The 21,740-nt window shown below is 42.8% G+C and overlaps 2 protein-coding genes, 1 long non-coding RNA gene and 1 other non-coding gene across 7 annotated transcripts in view; 3 read left to right on the top strand and 1 right to left on the bottom strand.

Moving 5' to 3' along the window:
• The first annotated feature begins 4,100 nt into the window (after positions 1 to 4,100).
• LOC148163477 (uncharacterized) lies at positions 4,101 to 6,749 on the top strand. The gene is made up of 2 exons (XR_015769359.1): positions 4,101 to 6,478; positions 6,633 to 6,749. It is a non-coding gene; the product is annotated as an uncharacterized LOC148163477 (long non-coding RNA).
• On the top strand, positions 6,412 to 6,508 carry LOC114214050 (Z30 small nucleolar RNA). The gene has a single exon (XR_003610321.1). It is a non-coding gene; the product is annotated as a Z30 small nucleolar RNA (small nucleolar RNA).
• A 500-nt stretch (positions 6,750 to 7,249) lies between the features above and the next one.
• On the bottom strand, positions 7,250 to 11,394 carry PEX12 (peroxisomal biogenesis factor 12). Its single transcript, XM_028109418.2, has 3 exons — positions 10,704 to 11,394; positions 9,823 to 10,376; positions 7,250 to 9,030 (listed from the first exon to the last, which is right to left on the bottom strand). Exons 1-3 carry the CDS (start codon positions 10,827 to 10,829, stop codon positions 8,631 to 8,633), a joined length of 1,080 nt encoding a protein of 359 aa, XP_027965219.1. The 5' UTR covers positions 10,830 to 11,394; the 3' UTR covers positions 7,250 to 8,630.
• Positions 11,395 to 15,134: 3,740 nt separating this feature from the next.
• The window catches only part of AP2B1 (adaptor related protein complex 2 subunit beta 1), a 122,156-nt gene continuing 115,550 nt past the window's right edge, over positions 15,135 to 21,740 (top strand). For 2 of the 4 annotated variants that reach the window (XM_028108999.2, XM_028108996.2), the window contains exons 1-2: positions 15,135 to 15,232; positions 21,143 to 21,202. In XM_028108999.2, the coding sequence (XP_027964800.1) occupies positions 21,166 to 21,202 (37 nt within the window). In that variant the 5' untranslated portion in view covers positions 15,135 to 15,232; positions 21,143 to 21,165. Of the gene's footprint in view, positions 15,233 to 15,254; positions 15,469 to 17,924; positions 18,075 to 21,142; positions 21,203 to 21,740 lie in introns of those variants that run through there. The other 2 variants (XM_028108998.2, XM_028108997.2) reach the window with 2 other exon arrangements.

Raw genomic sequence — 21,740 nt, 5'->3', positions numbered from 1 at the left:
CTGGCATTACCCTTTGTACCTGTTTGGCTGAATAGAGGTTCCAGGATACGAGACAGAACAGATGCTATGATGTATCATCAGCACGGCAACGTAATAAACTCCAAAGTCCTTTCGGCTTTTTCACTCACTTCACCTCCAAATTCAGTCTCACTTTTAGTTCTGTCACCTGCCTTAACTCTCAGCCTCTCTCTCACACTGAAATCCTTCTGATGTTACTTATGCTTAGAAAGATAATAATGACCGTCATTTACTGGACATGTGCTTTGGGGTGCGAGGGGTCAGGAAGGGAGTGTGGCATACCACACGGAGACTAAGATTACACGGCCAGTAAGTGGAAGAGTGGGGGTTTAAAGCCAGGTCTGCCTACTACAAAAGCTCATACTCCTGCTGCCTTTCAAGTTTGGGATTTGGGATTGTTTAGGAGTCTTCAAAATCAGAAATCTACCTGAACATCTCCCTTTTCCTTCCCATTGAACAAGAAGAACATTATCTGGGCAGAAAAACTAGGAACCGGATTGTCTCCTCCTCCTCCCTGCCCCCCTTCTTCTCCTCCTACTCTTCCTCTTCCTTCTTTTTCAGTGCACTTTGGGGAACCAAACTGGGAGGAGGGAAAATGTGAACAATGAACACAGTGAGTTTCTCTTCCTTCTTCTTTGAATTTCCTTAGTTAAGCCCCCTGGATGCGAATGGTTAGGTTATCATGCCAGAGAGGATCTCACATCCTGACTCTAATAACCTCAATGCAAATGTCCATGATACAAAACAACTTGAAATCAGTAGCTTGGACAGTACTTTTTCTTAGGTCTTGGGAGATCTGGTCGTGCTGTTGCCAATTGGCTAAACACTAGAGCCTCCGATTTATTTAAGATGTGTTTATTCACTAAGCACTTCAGTTTATCAACAGGGGTAATTAGGACGTAGCCCTTGCACATACTAGACACAAACTGCCAAATACTGGCCTCCATCTACTCTCAGTTCATTCACAGAGATGGTTCCAAGACTATGGAGAGCACACTGACCAAGAGCAATGGTGCTGGCTCTCCCTCACCACTAACTGACTCTGGGTAAGTCTCTTAACTTTCATTCTCTCATTCAATCGGCTATTTTTTTTTTTTTTTTTTGATCACCAAAGATGTTGAAACCCTTACTCTGACACTTACCGGCTTTGAGACCTTGGTTATGCAAATCTAAGCCTCAGATGACTTCTGTATAAATTGGAAATGATAATAATGCCTTCTCTGTACAATTCTTGTGAGAATGAAATGAGACGATGTACATAAAGAGCTTAGTGTGGTGCCTGGCATTTAATGGCAATTTTTCATTTGATAAGCAATTATGAAGCACTTACTGTGTTCTGTACGTGACACTATGCTCTGGGGCTACACATCACAATAAAACCTGCCATTTAGTGACTGCATTCTTTGGGCCAGATTTGCAGCTGTGATTGTCTCAAATTGTCCCCATAACAACTTGTAAGACATGCATTATTTTCACCATCTTATAAATGAAGAAACTGAATTCAGGGAAGTAAAGCTCAAGACTACACACCTAGTAAGTAACAGAGCTGGGATTTGAACCCCTGTTGATCTAATTCCAAATCTCATTTACCATCACTCTGCTATGCAGCCTTACTGTTAGCCAGAATGAGACACATGTCCTGCTCACAATCTAGAGAGGGAAAACATGTATTAACTCATTGCAGTGTGACATATATAATAACATCAGGTGAGTACTCTATGTGCTATGCATTCTCTATGTGCTCATTCAACTCTTAGAACAGCTTGCAAATGTAGTCCACATGCATGGCCACTATACCCTAGTGCCACTCTGGAGCACTAACAACAGATGAACAGGGTGCTCCAGGTGTTCTGAGGAGTGACAATAACTATGCGTGTGAGAATAAGATTTCATAAATGTGATGGTATGTGGGCTGGAACCCGCAAGTAAGAATGTACCTGGTTGAGGGTGCCTGGGGGGTTCAGTTGGTTAAGCGACTGCCTTCGGCTCAGGTCATGATCCTGGAGTCCCGGGATCGAGTCCCACATCGGGCTCCCTGCTCAGCAGGGAGTCTGCTTCTCCCTCTGACCCTCTTCCCTCTCGTGCTCTCTCTCTCTCATTCTCTCTCAAATAAATAAATAAAATCTTAAAAAAAAAAATGTACCTGGTTGAGAGGGAGAAATGGGGAAGGAAGGGAAAACCAGGGAGAAAAAAATAGCAAATGCAAAGACCATTATCTTCACTGTCTAACCTCCCATGTCTCTAAAGTACAATGGAAATCCTTTATAGGTCTGCTACAGAAGACGCTCCATTTTTCTCCATTCTTCTCTTGTATTTCTTCATGTCCTTTGTGAAAGAATTGCATCTAAAATGGAACCGGAAGATATAAAATGAAGAATCTCACACGTGTGCCTTCAGGAAAATAAAACTTAAGGACTGAGAAACTCATTTCCCATAGATGTGTGGTTTACAGAAAACTGATATTGGAATTTTCTTCAATGATAGGGAGTTGGTCAGGGGTTGCCTCATATCAACCTTAGGAAGTTTTGCTTGTGGTTTCCAGAGGTCTGAACAAGAAATGACCCAGGTGGGGTTGGCCTTGTAAAATGAGCTGGATTGAGTTTTGTTTGTATGACCGGACTGGTTTTGTCTGCTTGGTGAGTTTTCAAAGCTGGTCTCCCTTTGTTTTTTATTTTAACAGACTCTGAGCTCTCTCTTCCTTGCATTCCCTGCCCATAAATACAGCCTACCCCAAACCCTCAAGGGACTCACTGTAGTTTGCTACAGTTTGGGTGTCTTGAACTGCAACTCCTCTGCTATTCCTGAATAAACTCATCTTTTTGACAATTTTGACCTTGCCTCAGTTTCCCTATTTAGGTTGACACCTTCTACCCATCCCTAGCTGACACTCATCACATTCCTCACCTGCCTTTCATAGGCCACCTAGCTCTCAACCTAGATCATTGCAATCACCTGCAATAGCTCCCGTTCTTCCATTTTGCTTCCTTTGATCTATTTAAAAACACAGTTGCATATAATTTCCTAAAGCAGAGCTCTGACCACCGATCTCCTCTGACTCTGAAATCTTCAAATCTCCCATTTCCACCAGAGTAATCTACACAGCCAGCAAGCCACCATCCTTGACAAAGTCTTGATTTGTCTTTCAAATCTCCTACCACCCCCTTTCTTTAACACTAATAGTGGTCCTCAGACTTCGGTGTAAATCAGAATCATCCCTGGGGCATCTCTTAAAAATACATCTGCCTGGGGTACAAACCCAGAATATCTGATTCAGTAATGTCTGAGCTGTGCCCCAGGCATTTTTGGGTTTTTGTTGTCTTTGATGCTAGAGGACACATACATTATTAAATTTCCTCCTGGTGTTTCTAACTCACCGAAGTTTGAAACACACTTTTTCGACTTTCCCTAAATTTGTAAGTTCCCCCACGCTTTCCCATTTAATTCGGGCGTTAAATTATTCCTTCTTCCAGAATCTCCTGATTTTTAAAACCTATTCATCTTTCAAGACTCAGATCAAATGCCACCTCTCCCAAGAAGTCTTTCCTGCGCATTTCTTTGGTATTTAGCTGCACTTTTCTTGCGGCACCTCCTGCTTATTTAGGAAGCGTCCAAGCGCCCGGCCAGCCAAAGAGTTCCCTGGACCGAGAGGGACATATTCCTCCACCGTCCACCCTAATCCCTAGCCCTCCCGCGGGAATCGAACAGGCGCAGTAAATCCCGTTGGATCACTATCTGAATCGGTAATTCTTCCCGGAAAGCCAAGGCACAACTCTCTCGGATGCCCTTTGCAGTTGTGAAGCAAAGCGCCGGCAACGGGCCACACACGTCCCAGGTCCAAGGGAGGGAGCTTGGAGACAGGCAGGAGCCGCTCAGAGCCTGGAAACCAACTAGCCTGTGGACAAAGACCCCACGCGAGGAAGCAACGCGAAAGGCCCTTCCGCCTCCCGGCCCGTTCCACCCCCTGATGTCAGCCTCGCCCTCCGATTGGCTGCTCCTCTCACCCCTCCCGACAAAGGCTGTTGCCCACGTGACCCGCTGGCGGCCGTAGGATTGGTTGCTCCATGAGGGCTTTACTGGGCTAGCGGACGCCGGCGGGGCAGCAAGGCCGAGGCCAGCGAGAAGCGGGAAGCGGGAAGCAGGACCGGGACCGGGTGTAGCCGGGGACCAAAAGGCCGAGGGTCGGCTGCCATCAGTGTTTGCAGGCCTCCTGAGATAGGGCGAAGGAGCTTGAGGAGTTCAGAAAGCGGGCTGTGGACTCCTGTCTGGGACTTTGGTTTATGCCCTGGCTTCGGCCTTACTCGTATTTCCCCGCAAGAACGGCTCCTCTCAGTCTTTGCTGAAGTTGGGGGTTGGACTTTATTATCATTATTTTGTTGAGGGTCCACTGTATGTAAGCACTGGGTGTCCTGCGCCGGGCGCTGTGGGGACAGCCATGAGGTAGAAGCTTGGGGAGGGAGGGCTTAGAGATGCTTGAGGTATGTTCCTTACCCACCTGCAGTGTTGGAGGTAAGTTGGCTTTATTTTTGTGCTGATATTATAGTCGAGGAAGGTAAGGTTTAGGAGGGAGGGTCGCCCATTGGCTGAATTAAACGTTCATTTATTGACCTTCGTCCTCCGTACCAGGCACCGTTCTGAGTGTAACGGATGCAAAGGCCAGTAGGACACGGCCCTGGTTCTGTAGGAACTCAGTGTCGTGGGGCTGGTGGGATAGACGGGGTGTGGGGGATGTGCATGGGTGAATAAGTGACGTGTGATGCGTGCTGTGGTGGGGAGAAGGGGTGTGGGAGTCAGAAGAGGACGACTGGGGGTTAGAGACCACTCTACTGAGAAGGCGACGTTTGAGTAGGGTTATATAATTTAGGCGTTCTCCAGATAGCAAGGGTTGGGGGAGGCACTCCAGATGCAGCAGAGTGTGCTGAGGAAGAGAACTAGGGATGTGTGCTTGCGGTGTATGGTGGGAGCTCACTTGGAGCTCTGCTTTTAGACAGTTTTATGCTTTTAGACAAAGTTAAGTTTTTCTCAGCCTCTGTTTTCCTCTTTTTTTTTTTAAGATTTTATTTATTTATTTGACGGAGAGCACAAGCAGGGGGAAGGCAGGGAGAGGGAGAAGCAGGCGCCCACTGAGCAGAGAGCCCAACGTGGGGCTCGATCCCAGGACCCTGGGATCATGACCTGAGCCGAAGGCAGACGCTTAACCGTCTGAGCCACCCAAGTGCCCCTGTTTTCCTCATTTATAACATGTACTTCACCTGTAGAGAGTGATGAGCTAACGGATCAATCATAACCCCTGTAAAACAGGCACTTTGTTAGTTTCTCTCTTTTTATGGAGTTTAGTTGCTGAATGGCCAACACAGAACAACAGCTGCCAGTTTTTAACTAAGGAGTATCGATCTATTGACATTTATAGATGGCTGAAGGAAGCACATGCTGTCTCCAGAATTGTTACTTAGGTACAGACAATACCATGCTGATAGGCTGGGGAGGATGACATTGTGACCTAAGTACTTTTCCATGTTGGTGATAGCATACCACCAGAGAGTGTCATTTAGAATAAATGAAATGCAGTCAACTTTCTTATTCAGAAATCGATTATCCAGGTTGTGAATTATCTAGACTTTTGCATTACTTTTTTTTTTTTTAAGATTTTACATAACCTCCACACCCAACGTGGGGATCAAACTCACAGCCCTAAGATCAAGAGCCCCATGCCCCACTGACTGAGCCAGCCAGGCGCCCCTGCATTGCTTCTGTTATGTTGCCAATGGTCTGGAGAAAAATGAAAGTAAACCTCATATTTAGCTGGTAGTGGAAAAATATAAATCTGGTATTCAGACCTCTGTTCTCTTTCCAGCTCTACTGTAAATTTGCTGTGGACCTTTGGCAACACATAGCCTCTCTGGGTCTAGCACTCTTAAAAGATAGAAGATTCCAGTATAAAAACTTTATGACTATACTTTTTATCTTTATTGGCAGAATTGTAAATCAAATTGTATATTAAATGAACAGGAGTTTATAATGGAATTTAGTAGAAAATCTTTTCTAAAGCTTTTGCTTTAGAATTAGACTATAAATCCCTTCACAGACATCTCTGGAATTTTGTCATGCATGATGTTGGTTGGGATCTTTAAAAAAAGTTGTTTTTGAACCATAAATGCTTCTCCATTCCTGTATTTCAAAAACAAGCTCCTCCAAACCAAAACTTGTTCGTTTGCTTTCTTGTACAGCCGAGTCTTTAAAGCAAGCATAGTGGAAAATGAACTGCTTATTGGAAGTCCATGGTTGAAACTTAACTATATAGAAGCCTTTATTTTTTTCATAGGTTAACCTAAGTCTTCTTGGATGTGAAAATAATGTTGGACTGCGCTTAGGTATATAAGGATGTGAAATGCAATGATGCGATGATGAGTGAAGTATAGTCTGACCTGGTATTGCCATTGCCTCAGTTCTGGCTCTGACCAGGGTATGATTCCTTAATCTTCTCTCTGAGCTGATTCTGGTTGTGGTTTTCCCAGATTGGAATGTTCTCATGTATTTGGATACTGATTTTATTATGTATAAGAGTGTTTCTTTTATAGTCTTTTGAGTTGCTGATACTTTCATGTTTTCCTTCTTAGGTTGAGGTGAAAAATCTGGCTTTGATATCTTCGTGGAGGACTACGTTATTTCAATCCTGAATCTGGTTCAGTTTTCTTATTGACTTATTACTGTATTAAAAATGTTTGTTTAATTAACTATGGTGTTTTGGTAAAATCTTGCAATTTAACAAGAACTTTAACAAATATCCATTATATTCTTCTTATGGTACAGAAAAATGTTAATATTTTCAAATCCATGGGTTATTCCATTTCAAAGTTTAATTTTATCAACTTTACGCTATCAGAAAATATGCTTTCAATTGCTAAATGAGTTAAAGTATTAGAAAACACCTGTCTCAGCAGAGGCACTTATTTTCATCCTTCCTCTACCCATATATTTTCACCAACCTGACAATCCAGTGGCATGAATTTTGCTACATAAGCACCTTAAATGTTCCTGTAGTATTTCTAATACAGGGTCTTTCACACAAAGCTGAATTTTTGCTGTTGCAGTAGAGGTTTTTTCCTCCAAGTATTGGATTAGCAAAAAAAAAAAGCGAAATGTCAATACAAAAATATCTCAAAGTCAAAGGTGGTCTGAATGAAAAATGTACTTTAAACACCTCAAGTAATTTTTTTTTTTAAGATTTATTTATTAGAGAGTGAGGGCAAACCGGGGGAGGGGCAGAGGGAGAGGGAGAATCCCAGGCCGACTCCACGCTGAGCGGTCGAGCCCACCGTGTGGCTTGATCTCATGACCCTGAGATCATGACCTGAGCCGAAACCAAGGTTGGACACTGCTTAACCAGCTGAGCCACCCAGGCACCTCCACCTCAAGTCATCTTTGTTTCCACTTAATCATGACAACTTGGAATGACTCTTTGCCAAAAACATTTATTCTTAAAATTTACTTAAGCGTTTCATAGAAACTTAGTAATAGCCAGAATAATTCGTGCCCATTTAGCAAACTCTTAACAGCAAGAAAAGCTTATTAAGATTCTTTTGCACAAAGTTAAATCAGTATATTATGTCATCTCTTGCTTATTTGTTTTGCTTTCACACTGAAATCTTCAAACTGCTCTATATATACGTTCAACCCCTATTTTTCTTTAACCAGTTGCCCAAGAAAAGATAAGTATGGCTCATAAAGGAATCTTACTTAAAAGCTGATACACTATAGCAGATGCTACTTAACAAGTGGCTCACAGTATATGGAAGGTGCTTTGTTTTTCTAAACTGTTTCTAAGTATTTCTGTAAAGAGCAGGTCCATATTTCACATTGTTTGCAAACTGATAAAGTTCTTCCTCATAGGCAGATAAATGCTTTCTTTTCTCAAGAAAAGGGCTGCTTCCCCATCACCCACTTTTATAAGGTCTAACTTGGGTTTTTCCTGAGAGCTTCTATACCTCTTGTTCTTCAAGGAAAAGCTTCTGTACTATCCTATTTCATCCACTTCGTCTACACTGACCTTCATGTCCCCTGTCAATCCTGATTCTCTTATTCTAACCAGCTTGCTAAACTCTTAAGTAGGAGTCTAGAGAGCAAGTTAAAAGGTTTAGATCAATGGATATATCCTCTTAAAGAATCCATATACAGCTGACCCTTGAACACAGATTTGAATTGTGTGGGTCCACTTATATATGGATTTTTTTTTTACAGTACAGTACTATAAATGTATTTTCTGTTACGACTTTAATTTTTCCTTAGCTTTACTGCAAGAATACAGTATATAATCTAACATACAGAATATGTGTTAACTGATTGTTGATGTTAGCAGTAAGGCTTCCCGGTCAATAGTAGGCTATTAGTAGTTAAGTTTTGGGGGAGTCAAAAGTTATATGTGAATTTTCTACTGGAGGGGTGGTGTTGGCACCGTTAACACACATGTCATTCAAGGTCAACTCTAGTTGTGTAAAGTTCATATAATTACGAATTGGGGATGAGAAGACTCAAATAGTGCCATGTACTGTGCTGAAAATCAGTTTCTCAGCCTTATAGTGCAATAATTTTGTTGTGAGATAAAATGCTAATCCCTTTCAGTTCTCAGGGGAGTACAGTTTAATTAGATGTTGCACTTCTGTTGGATAACCTGTTATGGGACAAGCTTGGTGACTCCTTACATAATTAAATACACAGCGATAACAAAACACATAGCCAGAGGTGGCAAGAACAGTATCATTCACCCGGGTTTTGCGACACAATGGGCACACAGTCTTCATTTTGGGTAACAGAGGAGAATCGGAATTGTAATCTAGGTGTACAGGTGGTGGTGGAGTAGGCAGGGCAGTCAGTGATTTGATGGTTTCTTGATTTTCAGATGAGTACCACCACTCAAGGAACTGCAAAAAGAATACTCCCACAGAAAGGCCAGTAGAGAGGGATAAGGCAGCACCTCCCAAAGCTTTCTTCAGAGCTGATTTTATCTTCTCACCAACACTGGTGGGGGAATAGAACAAGGAGGCAAAGGAGAAACTGTTTATTTAGGTATGATCACAGAATGACTAATACAAATGTACTTCTTAAACTTTTCATCAGAATCACTGATTCAGTTTGGAGACTGAGTAGTTGCTAGATTGGCATTGTCTCCTTTAGTATCTATTCTAAACTATTTCCTTTTTCTGACCTACAGTATTTTGGGAGTATAGGAGCTAAACTTTGTATTTAATGACGAGGGTTTTGTTTTTGCGTTTTGAGAAAGAAACTAGTGAGACGTTGATAAATGTGTGTTTGTGTGTGTAAGATAGTAAGTCCGGAAAAAAAGACAACTCACTTAACAAAAAACAGCAATATTGAGGAATATATTTTTGAACTTGTAGGAGAACACAAACATTAACTAGAAAGTCTTGAGAACTGTCGATCTGGCTCGAATCTCAGTTCTGCCACCTTCTAGCTGTGTGGTCTTGGCAAGGTACTTAGCTATTAGGTCTTAGTTTCCTCAGGTGTTAAACAAGGTAATGAATTTATTTCACTGAGTTGTGAGGAGGATTGGGATAATGTATGTAAAGCAGACAGCTAGCACAGGGCCTGGCACACAGCAAGCATGCATAAAAATGTAGCTAGTGTGATAAGGAAGGTTACCAGGATGGCAACTCTTGTTTTACGGACACAAGAATTTTTCTGTGATTTATGAAATACCTCAAAGTACACTGAGGAAGGTGAGTTTCATAAAATTAGGTTAAGATTTTAGAATTTCTTTGTGAAAGATTTTGGGAAATGTTAAAGCCTTACCTCCTGGCTGGTTGCTGCATCATGCTGGCTTCAGCTGCTTTGTGCTCCAGAGCTTGTATATCCTGAATTGTAAGTCGACCTAGCCGAACTCCAGCCAGCCTCAGCAATGGTGAGTGATGCTGAGCCTTTCCTAGGATGTATCGAAGTTGTTGTACAAAAAACCAGCCTTCCCATGCCATGTTAACAAATGGGTAGGCTGCCAGGAAGGCTCTATAAAACTGTTTCCAGCGGGAAGAAGGGGGGTGGATAGAATATTCATCCTCTTCTCTCAGGCTAGATACCAGCTTCTCCAGCTTCACTTTCAGGTAGGGAAGAAGAACCAGGAGCATAATTGACTTCCAAAGCTGCTTCTTTGGGAGACCGGCACTGGCCAATCTCTCAGGCTTGTGTGTGTCCCCCATTACAATGCGCTTTAAGCCATAAAAATTTTCAGAAAATGAGGCACTGGTTTTAGACAGATAATGCTGCTGGAGCAAAAGATCTAGCAGGGTGAAGATTTCATCAAACCACCTCCAAAAGAAGCCATAGTGGGCAGGATTTGATTCTGCGAGAACCTAAAGCAGAGTAAATTAATAAATGAATTTCATTCCATTTAATAATTACTATGCATTGTATTCACATTTCCTTTTTTTTCCTCTGAATTCTGATACATTCGGTTTAAACTAGTCACTTCTTTTGGGGGTCTGCCCTGTCCTCCCTGAAGTGCTGGGTATTCAGTACAGGGCTTTACACATAACAGGGACTCAATAACTGTTAAATCATAGGATATGAATTATACGCTAATTGGCAATTTCAAAACCTAGGCAACCAAATAAACTCAAATTATTGGTTTGGTTTTTACCCAGTCGTCCCTAAAACCTTTCCGAGAATTAATACCTTACCTTGACCACATGCTGAAGAGCAGGTCTCACGGCTGTCATTAAACTGTCCTGTGCTACCACCTCAAAGATGGATGGCTGGTCATCCGCCACAGAAGCAGTTGTGATGTGAGCCCCATGTTCAGCCATAGTTTCCTGTGTGCGCTGGGTTTCGCTTTGCCCACAAACTCTTTAGTAAGCATGAACTTCTTTTAGTTATCAAACGGGTGCTCAGTCTTAAAGGTAATCTTTCTGCAAGAGACCCAAAACTCCTCTTTTACAGAACTGGGGGCGGGGGGCGGGTGAAGACCTCTTCTGGAGCCGGGGGCGGGGGGTGTCTCAAATTAAGGCGGTTAAGAACGAAATTAAGGCAGACGTGGCAGAAATTAAGCTGAAAGTGGTAGTGTGGGGTAGGGGTGATTTATCAAATGCACCTGCGAGGGCAGAGCATGCCTATGGGGTACAGGTATGGGCGAAGGAGTGCTCCCTTCAGGAGCTGTAGTCCGGGAGGCTACGAATCGGGATCTCAATCGTGAGGGCTTAAAAGCCAGCCAGCTCTGAGGTGCTAGAGGTGCCAGTGCGGACCCGGTACGCGAGGACTGGCTCCAGCTGTTGGCTGCCAAGTGTCCGCGCCTATCTTTGCGCGCGGACCCCAGGCGAGGCGTGAAGGACCCACGACGCCACGTTTGAAGAGAGGCCTCCGCTTTATGACAGAAGCCGCACCCGGAAATAGAAGCGGCCGGGGATTGGGACGGCCGACGGAGGGGAGGCGCTCTAGCCCCGAACGTGGCCGGGGAACCGGAACTAGCGAACTCTATGATCCCACTGGGACTTCCGCTTCCGCTCCCGCTGAAACAAGTCCCTGGGGGCGTGGCTTAAAGTGTAAACCTGTGCTCGTTTCTTAGGCTTTGCTTAGCTGGTTTTGCTTCGCATCCTCTGTGGGAAGCCATAGCTCTGAATCTCCCTCTGCAGAGGTCTTTTTGGCAAGGTGTTTGGGGCGCCGCGGCGACGTCTGACACCCGGAGCCAAGAGTTGGGGCCTGCTGCTGAGGCCTGTGTTCCCTTGGGCGATTTAGTTAGGGGTCGGGGGGGACAAAAAACAATATGGAAGTACGGAAGTTCTCTGTGCGTACGGCGGGGGTGGTGGTTAGTTTATATTCTGCCGCCTTCCAGGAAGGATTTGGAGGGACGCAGCCGGGGATAGAAGCCTTTAGCTTTGTTGCCAATTATTAAAAATATTAAAAAAGGTTCCTGCAGTTCGTTAGAACTGGGAACGATGACTTTCCATGACTCCATTCTAGCTGGTAGATTAACTGTCTTCTACGTGTAGTTATGTTCAGTCATAACTAGGCACTTGCCGCACTCGATGAAATGGTTCCTGCTCTCGTACACGTTTGAATGTGTCATAGCGATATGAATACATTGCCAAGAAGGAGGGATCTTGAGTTCTAGCTAGAATGAACAGGGGACGCTTGGCAGATGGTACTTTTCACTGTTTGTATACGAAAATTAACGTAATTTACGGTTTGCAAAGTGCTTTTACATTGTGTGCGACTTTGCCTCGTTTGAGTTGCTTATACAGGCTTATTGAATTTCGATGAGTTAAAGTTCAACCATTCCTCTTTCTTTCCAACCCCTCCCCACTGCTGTGCTAAATGGATAGGAATAAAAGGTATTCACTGCCTTACAGGACCTTATGGTATAAAGACAATTGGTTTGCACAATGAGAATCCTCAAAAACAAAGTTTGGGTTTGTTTCAATAAAATCTTGCAAGTTAATCTTACAGTTCTAAACGTGTTTTTTACTCTACCAAATAACCTGCCAGCGAAAATCACGTTGATAGAAGACTTTTACCTTACAGGGGGCGCCTGGTGGCTCAGTCGTTGAGCGTCTGCCTTCGGCTCAGGTCATGATCCCAGCGTTCTGGGATCGAGTCCCACATCGGGCTCCCTGCTCGGCGGGAAGCCTGCTTCTCCCTCTCCCACTCTCCCTGCTTGTGTTCTCTCTCTCGCTGTCTCTCTGTTAAAAAATAAATTAAAAAATCTTTAAAAAAAATAAAAGTTAAAAGAAAAGACTTTTACCTTACAGAATTTCAAGGACTAGAGATAATGTATCTATATAAAGCAGCTGCTGTATGGATAATGGTTGGGAGGAAAGTTGAGGTTTCTGGTAGCGCAGGCAGTAGGTGGTGGTTTAGATTAACGAGGTGAAACGGGATTGGATGAATTAAAGATTTATTTTGAAGGTAGATTGACAACTTGAAAATGGTTTGGATGTGACCATTAAGGGAGAGAGAAATCAAGAATGACTGTCCAGGTTTCTAGCTTGAGCAATTTAGTGTAATTTATTGAGATAATCACACTTGTAGCAAATGCTATATAGTCATACTATGTGCAGCCATAGTTCTAAGTGCTTTACGTGTTAATTCCCTTCATCCTTATAACAATATTATGATTGGATATAAATATTTCCCCATTTTACAGATGAGAAAACTAAAGAGCATAGAGAAGGGAGAAACTGAGGGAAGGATAGGTTTGGACTTAGGCATTGAGCTGTTAAAAGGTTTTGAATAGGAGAGGGATATGGATCAAAGTCCTTTAGGGGCGCCTGGGTGGCTCAGTCGTTAAGCGTCTGCCTTTGGCTCAGGTCATGATCCCAGGGTCCTGGGATCAAGCCCCACATCAGGCTGCCTGCTCCATGGGAAGCCTGCTTCTCCTTCTCCCACTCCCCCTGCTTGTGTTCCCTCTCTTGCTGTCTCTCTCTGTCAAATAAAATCTTAAAAAAAAAAGTCCTTTAATAAAAATTTTTCTGGTAGCATCTCTTTTACAAAATGCACCTCTGATTCCTGGGAGTTATAACTGGAACCAGGTTTTCCAACACCCCTCCTCCCTCATCTCATGATTTGTTTAATTTGGGTGGGCCGTAAATACAGAATTTTCCATCAGTGTGGTTAGTAATTTGGTGGTGAAGTTGGGAATAGGTCAAGGCTAGAGATAGAGATTTAGGAGTCCTATGGGTAGGAACAATCATTGAACTCATGGTGTTGCTAAGAAGATAGTCTAAAAATGTATGAGTATAGAACTTAAAAAAAAATCCTTGCTATTTTCTCTCAAATATCCTATATGCTTTTTTCAGCCATATTTTCTTTGGAGTTATCCATAACTCCTGTTTTCATTTCCTCACCTCCCATTTATCCTCAAACTTCTGCAGCGTGGCTTTTGCCTTCATATCTCTACTGATGGTCCCAGCAAAGACATCAAAGACTATTTATTTACTTATAATAAGTAGGGGGAGAGAGAATCTTAAGCAGGCTCCATGCCCTGTGCGGAGCCATGCGGGGCTCGATCTCACAACCGTTGAGATCATGACCTGAGCTGTAATCAAGAGTTGGTCCCTTAACTGACTGAGCCGCCCAGGCACCCTGACATCAAAGACCTTTATGTTGCTAAATCCTTGGACGTTTTTCAGCCCTCCCTCCTCCTCTCTATAGCAACTGTAATTGTTGACCATTCATACATTTATGCGTTCAACAAATTTTGGGGAGGTGGGCTAGGTCTCAGAGATAGAGGAGTGAACAGATTGGTATAGTTCTTACTTTCATAGAACTCTAAAAACATACTTAAACATTATAACCACTTGCCTTTCCTTCTCCCTTTCTACTTTGTAGTCCCCTTTGCATTTTGGTTTCCTCAACTTCTGCCTCAGGCTCTCTCGCTCTCCACATTTTTTTTTTTTAAAGACTTAGTATTTTTAGAGCAGTTTTAGGTTCACAACAAAATTGAGGGAAAGGTACAGAGATTTCTAGGCCTTGGTTTCCAAAAGTAACTTTTGTGTAAGCACTCCTATTATAAGCCGGATGCTTTACCTACATTATCCCATTTAAACTTCACAAGCCAGAGAGAGTTAGATCATTGGCTTCATTTCACAGATAAGACTAAGGTTAAGGAGATGTTAAGTGATTTCCCAGTCATATTCAAGGCAGGGATTTGGACTCAGATCTGATGCCGTCTAAACCTGTTTTCCTTGCACCACTTTCCTCTGGTCCCACTGCCCATGGATAGTCCTGGGCTGGATCACCATTGTCCACAGTCCTGAACTGGCCTGCAAAATTAGCTGAGCTTTTACATTTTTTTTTTTTAATAAAAGGAACAGGATATTTCATCCTCTCTCTGTGAGAGTTCTAAGGAACTCCTGTGCGAGGAAACAAATCCAGAGAACGTCAGTTTGTTTAATAGATCCCTCTGCATAGCCAGTGAACTTCCTCTTGGGTCCAGTCGCCAGCTTCCAAGCAAAAAAACAAAAAACAAAAAACCAACCTGCCCGTCTCCAAGGCGGCAGAGATAGCCGCCTTTCTAGTTCTCCCGCGCCCGGGGATGACGCGACGGGGCGAGGTTCTCTGACGTCAGAGTTTCCTGTCCACCATCTTTGTCCCTGGCAAAGTGGGTTTTGCGCAGTGGCTTAGACCTGGAGGAGTCGTGACGTGCAGGAAACCATTACAACACCACTCGGGCCGTGCTCTCTGGCTGCTGCCGCCACCCCCACCCTTGCCTCCGGTGAGTTCAAGGCGGCTAACTTCGGGGTGTGTCCCTCATTGACGGGAAGGGAACCTCAGGTTGAGCTGGAGGTTGGTGGGGGGAAGAAGAAATCCTAGGAGCGTGACCGTTGAGGATGAAGTGAGCCGTCGGGTGTGACCGTTGTGAGGAGGAGGGTTGGAGAAAGGGACTCCACCGCTCTGGCGTGGCGAGGGAATTCTCGGGTGTGGCAGCTGGGAATTGGGGGGGCACCGGAGGTAAGATATGTTCGAGGTCGGGGGTTGGGGCCAGAGGCCAGGGGTGTGGCCAGTAGAGGCTGGAGGCCAAACGGGAGAACCTTCCTTCTTCCCCGCTTGGCGTCGTTCATTCAGAGGCTGGGACATGTCCAGCTAAGCAGAAGGGCAAAGGGATTCCCCCTCAGGTTTGTCCGTTGATGGGCAAAACTCGCCCGTCTCCCGTAATTTGAGGTTAAGCGACACCTCTCTCCCACCTCGTAGTGGAAGAATATATCCCTAGAATCTCGACCACCCGGGGCAGAGGAGGAATTCCTGACACTTGGGGGAAGGGAAAAGAAACCTTCAGACCCGATGTTGGGGGGGAGGGGGAAGCAAGTAGGGGTAAATCTTAGCCCCGAATTTTTTCTTTCTGGGCTTAGCAGGAATGATCTGGTTTGAGAAAGGCTGTAGACTAAACCAGAGGTAAAGAAACTGGAATGTCCTGTTATTTCCGTATTCTTTGAATCCAAATAATTCATGCTGTTTGTTTTCAGAGCAGTCTTCTACCTGGGGGGAGGCTTTTATTGAACTCACCTGGCTGTTTCGTTATGAAGCAGTGTGGATAAAGTGTTGATGCTTCGTTAAACTTTGATTTTTAAAAGAAGTGTGTTTTAAATGCCAGATGCTGTTATGATAATCATTGTGATTTAAAAAAAAGTAAAATGCAGTAAGTTTAGAAAAGGCGGGATGACCAAGAAAGTGGTCTGAATGAGGAACAATTTAAATGATTAATGACCTTTCTGGTATGCCTGTATTGCTTAGCCTCAGGGTACACTTACAAAGTAATAATAGAAAGCAGCAGATGAAGGAGATGCGGCTGTGCAAGAAAACGTGTAATACATTCCAGTGATGACTAAGCGTGGTGGTAAGGTGAGAACTGTTTGCAGGTATTTTAACAGTTTAAACTCCCAAGGAAGCAGAAAGGATAGTGTGTTCTGCAAACAGCCTCACTGAAAGTTGAGTGGTAAAATTAACACAAAGCTAACATTCTGTGAGTTGAGACTCAAGAAAGCCCGGTTCTTCATCTTCCCCCCCTCTTAAACATCCATATTTAAAAATATTACATTTTAGGGGTGCCTGGGTGGCTCAGTGGGTTGGGCGTCTGACTTCGACTCGGGTTATGGTCTCGGGGTCCTGGGATAGAGCCCTGTGTCTGGCTCCATGGTCAGCGGGAGTTTGCTTGTGCCTGTGCTCCTTCCTCCGCTCATTTTCTCTCTCGCTCAATAAAATCTTTTTTAAAAAATTGGATGTAAAACTTTGAACTTCTTACTGTATATTTTTTTAAGATTTTATTTATTCATGAGAGACAGAGGGAGAGAGGGAGGGGGAGAGAGAGAGAGAGAGAGAGAGAGAAGCAGAGGGAGAAGCAGGCTCCCAAGGAGCAGGGAGCCCGATGCGGGACTCAATCCCAGGACCCTGGGATCATGACCTGAGCCAAAGGCAAGACACTTAACCATCTGAGCCACCCAGGCGCCCCTTACTGTATAATATTAACAAATTACTTTGTAGTCTGACATAAATAGAAATCACAGGTGTGGGGGCACACCTCGGTGGCTCAGTCATTTGAGCCTCCAACTCCTGATTTCTGCTCAGATCATGATCCTCAGGGTCATGGGGTGGAGCCCCATGTTGGGCTCTGAGCTCAGCACAGTGTCTGCTTGTCCCTCTCCCTCTGCTGCTCCTCGCCACACAATCTCTCTAAAATAAATAAAATCTTAAAAAAAAAACACAGGTGTGTCTGTTGCAATTAGGTGTCTTGTGATTTCTTATAAGCTAAATGATAATGGAAGACACTATTTGCATTGAAATATCTAATTATGGAAATATTTGAAGGGCGCCTGGGTGGCTCAGTCGGTTAAGTGTCTGCCTTCGGCTCAGGTCATGATATAAGGGTCCTGGGATCAAGCCCCGTGTGGGGCTCCCTGCTCAGCCGGGAGCCTGCTTCTCCCTCTCCTGCTCCCCTTGCTTGTGCGCGTGCTCTGTCAAATAAAATCTTAAAAAAAAATTTTTTTTGAAATCTCAGTGCCTCACTCTTTTAATAAAAGATGTCTGGTCTTTCTGCTCTATAATTGGGTTAACTCTAGCCAGTTTTTCGCTATGAGCACCAAACTGTGTAAAGCCAACTTTGTGTGAAAAGAAGGGATTTAGTGGCCTCACCAAGTCTAATTTTTTTTTTTTTTTTAAAGATTTTATTTATCTATTCATGAGAGACAGAGAGAGAGAGAGGCAGAGGGAGAAGCAGGCTCCCAAGGAGCAGGGAGCCCGATGCGGGACTCGATCCCAGGACTCTGGGATCATGACCTGAGCCGAAGGCAGACGCTTAACCATCTGAGCCACCCAGGCGCCCCTCACCAAGTCTAATTTATCTGCCATTTCCCAGAGAGCCATTTGAAATCAAGACCCTATTAATTTTTTTTTTTTGGCCTTATTTTCTTTAGGGGCACTGTAAGGAGGGAGGAATAGAAGAGAAGGGTCTTTCACAACCTATATTTGGTAGAAACTAGGTTGTGTTAAATCCAGATATATCATCCTGTGCAGGGAGGATTTCTCTGAAAAATGCAGTGACATCGCACACCGGGCTAGGACAGGTAAGAGTGCGTGCGTGCTTCATCGTTTAGCAGTATTCCGAGGCCACGCTGTAGGTCCTAGAACAGTCAGGTGGAAAGGTGGTATGAGTTCAAGCTCCATGATGGCTTTACTTTTTCCTGGGGTTCTCCTGTAGGAACAAAAAGGAAAATTTTTTCCAGGAGGAGCTTGGTTTTTGAGGCTCTTCAGCGAATATTTGACTTTATTTTTTTCAGGTCTATCTTGGCTGCTTTTCCTTTGGCTCAATGCAGGCCACATTTTCACCATCCTGCATTTTGGAGACCCTGGTTATGTTCATCTTTGGCATGTGATTATCTCATTAAAAATACAAATGTAATTTTTTAAAAGATTATTTGAGAGAGAGAGCACGAGTAGGGGGAAGGGGCAGAGGGAGAATGAGAAACAGACTCCCCGCTGAGCAGGGAGCCCTACGCAGGGCTCCATCCAGGACCCTGGGATCATGACCTGAAGCGAAGGCAGACGCTTAACTGAGCCACCCAGGCGCCCCCTATGTAATTTTTTGAAGTGTAATTCACATAACATAAAATTAACCATTTTAAAGTTAACAGTTCAGTTACATTTAGCACATTTACAGTGTTGTGCAACTACCGCCTCTTCCCACTTGTTTTTGTTTAGACTTTTCATTTTTCTTAGAATTTTCTTTCGGTTTAAGTCAGGAACTGACAATACAATGTTTCCCTGTCAGTCCGGGTAAGGGATACTTTAATACTATTGTTTATAACAGTGGAAGCTAAGAGTGATAGGTTTTTCCCTTTCTTTAAGAGCAGGGATTCTTGGGGCCCCTGGGTGGCTCAGTCATTGGGCATCTGCCTTTGGCTTGGGTCATGGTCCCAGGGTCCTGGGATCGACCCCCGCATTGGGCTCCCTGCTTGGCGGGAAGCCTGCTTCTCCCTCTCCCCTTGCTTGTGTTCCTGCTCTCGCTCTCTCTCTCTGTCAAATAAATCCTTAAAAAAAAAAAAAAGGAAGGGATTCTTAATTTAGGAGCTAAGATTACTTGTCTCTCTTCCCCGAAATATTGTGGGTGGGTACATTAATCTTTAGTTAAGAACACAGGGCTCACAATGAATAGGAGAGAAATACATTCCTCGACAATGAAGTTTAAGGGAGATAGTGAAATGTGTGGGTCACTAATAAAGGTAGAATTTAAGACTGGGTTAATTTTATGTTTAACAGACTGTGGTTTAGACTTCTGTTAAGAATAATATGTGTATATGTGTATGAGATCTTCAGCAAACAACAACTTTTGTGCCCTTTTTCAAAGAAACTGGGTGAAAAATTCCAAGCAGATTTTGTTTTTAAATCCTAAGTAAGTTTTAAGTTTTGAGAATTCTGTTGGATTTAAAATGGCATAATAACATCCTAGACAGACCATAATGGCCTTGAGCTATGGCTCTCCTGTCAGGTTCTAGTAATCATTTCTGTATACTGGTTTCTCTCTTTGTATGTGTAAGTTCTTACATGATAACTTCAGATTTATTCCAGATCTTATACATGAAGGACTCCTTTCTTCAATTTGCCCATTTCACATTTAGCGTACATTGTGAATGGATTAAATGATTATAACATTCTTTGAATTTTTGCTAGAAAGGCATTATGAAAATATTGCATAAGGCAAGCCCCTGTCACAGGCTAATTTTTATTTATAACAACTATCAAAACAGGAATTTCTGTATTCTATATTTGTGAGTTCTAGCTCACACCTTTAAAGAAGGTAATTCAGTGAAATTCTGGTACAACCTAAAGCACTCTTACATTAGGATCAGGACTGTAAATAGTAGCTACTTGGAAAGATCTCAGCTGAGTCTAATTTCCCTTAGGCTAGCTAAGTAGCACATTGTAGAGATCAGATTTGAGCCAGGCTTGTTTCATTATTTCATGTTTATTTGGCTCTTTTTCCTTCTTCTAATTGCATTGATTTGTTTATTGCTTAGGTCTTTTCTCTCTGATCCATATTTACTGTTGTTTGCCAAATGTATTATCACCCATGTTGTTTTGGCCTGACAATGAGCAGGCGCCAGGCATCAGTCCTAAATTTGGTGATAACTATTGTTAATGAGGGTGGTGAGGAAGAAGATACACATTTTTGAGTGCAGAAGGAATATTATTAAATGAAAATTTTAATACAGTTAAAGATATCAAGTACCTTGGACAAAGTCTTAAGAGTTTCTTAAATCAGAAAACATTGTCTCATTATTTGGGGGAGAAATGTGACCGGTCCATGCCATTTTTGTTTCACTACTGGAACCATGTGGCAGTTGGATTAATTCTCCAATTAACTTGAGGCTGGGATCCATGATCTTTTAAGTTTTAACGCCTGTTCTGATTCTCTTTTGTATGCAATGTGACGGAATAAATATCTTTTTTTTTTGCCTTGTTTTTAACTGTAAAGTGATATTTATTTGTGAATCCTTTTGGGGTTAGAGTGTTGGAAATACGAAAACTATAATTAAAAAATCCACGTACGAGGCATGTTTGCCTCTAGATATGTTGTGAAAGAATATTGTCCTATTAATGTAGGCTTTTTATTCTGAGAGAGATTCCTTTTTTCAAGAGTTTCATGTAATGGTGAATAGGTTGGCACAGTTGTTTTCTCTTTCAGCCTTACCATTGCTTCAGGATACATACTTTGGAATGACTTCATCTTGAAGTAGGGAGTAAATCAGATTTTCCTGAATAGAAAGTAATGGGGAAATCTTTCAAAACAAACTTTTTCTTATCTCAAATATTTGAGCACCTCATTGAAGATGTATTTGCAGAAATGTCTAGCTTTAGGTCTTGGAGGCTTTGAGGAGACAATTATGGATAAAATCACAAGGCCATAATAGATTATCAGTTCATTCCGTTTAGCCTATGGATTTTGCCCCAGTTAGTTCCTTGAGGCAAGAGTTAACATTCTTAATTATTATCTTTGCATCTCTTGAATCACCAGTAATTGTGGTAAGGAAGAAAATATTCATTTTTTAGTACAGAAATTCTTGTAAATGTTCTTTAATCAAATGCCTTGCTGGACTTCAATAATTTGGATAAAGGAATTTTTTTTCTCTTGTAGGTGCACATTAAAAATCCAAAACCATGACTGACTCCAAGTACTTCACAACCAATAAAAAAGGTAAGTACGAAAGCTTGATCAAAGAACTTTTGAGTTCTTTTGAGTTTCTTCAAAAGTTGTAGTGTAAGATTGTCCCACCTAGAATGTTCCTGACCTCTTCAGATATGCATATTGTAGACTGTCTCATTGGGGATCTATTATTTGTACAGAAAAGGGTATTTGAATAAATTATTAAAGGATAGGTTTGTAAAGATAGGGCTGTGATGCACATCATTTTGAGTTGAAGGTTCTGTTATGGTAAGAGGATGAAATCCAACTTTGATCATTGAAGATTGGTAGATGTGAGGAAGGCAGAAGAGGAAGAAGCAGCACATTCATTCTCTTTTTTTAATTTGGAAATATTTTATAACAAAGAGTACTATTAAAGCAATACAGATCGCGTAAAAAGTAAAAATGCAAGTTCTCTTTCTCCTTATTCTGGTTCCTGAGGTGAACTCGGGGTATATCCTTAGTCTTTTTCTATGCATATAAATGCAAGTATTAATCCATACGATTAAACAGTTTTTTATCTTTAACAAAGAGAGGTCATGCAACAGTG

The sequence above is a fragment of the Eumetopias jubatus genome, unplaced genomic scaffold (assembly GCF_037043125.1).
Source record: "Eumetopias jubatus isolate StellerSeaLion01/CBP00866 unplaced genomic scaffold, mEumJub1_p1.0 scaffold_10, whole genome shotgun sequence".
NCBI classification, from domain to species: domain Eukaryota; kingdom Metazoa; phylum Chordata; class Mammalia; order Carnivora; family Otariidae; genus Eumetopias; species Eumetopias jubatus.
The sequence above is the reverse complement of the archived record's forward strand: the minus strand, read 5'-3'. Positions and strand labels throughout refer to the sequence as shown.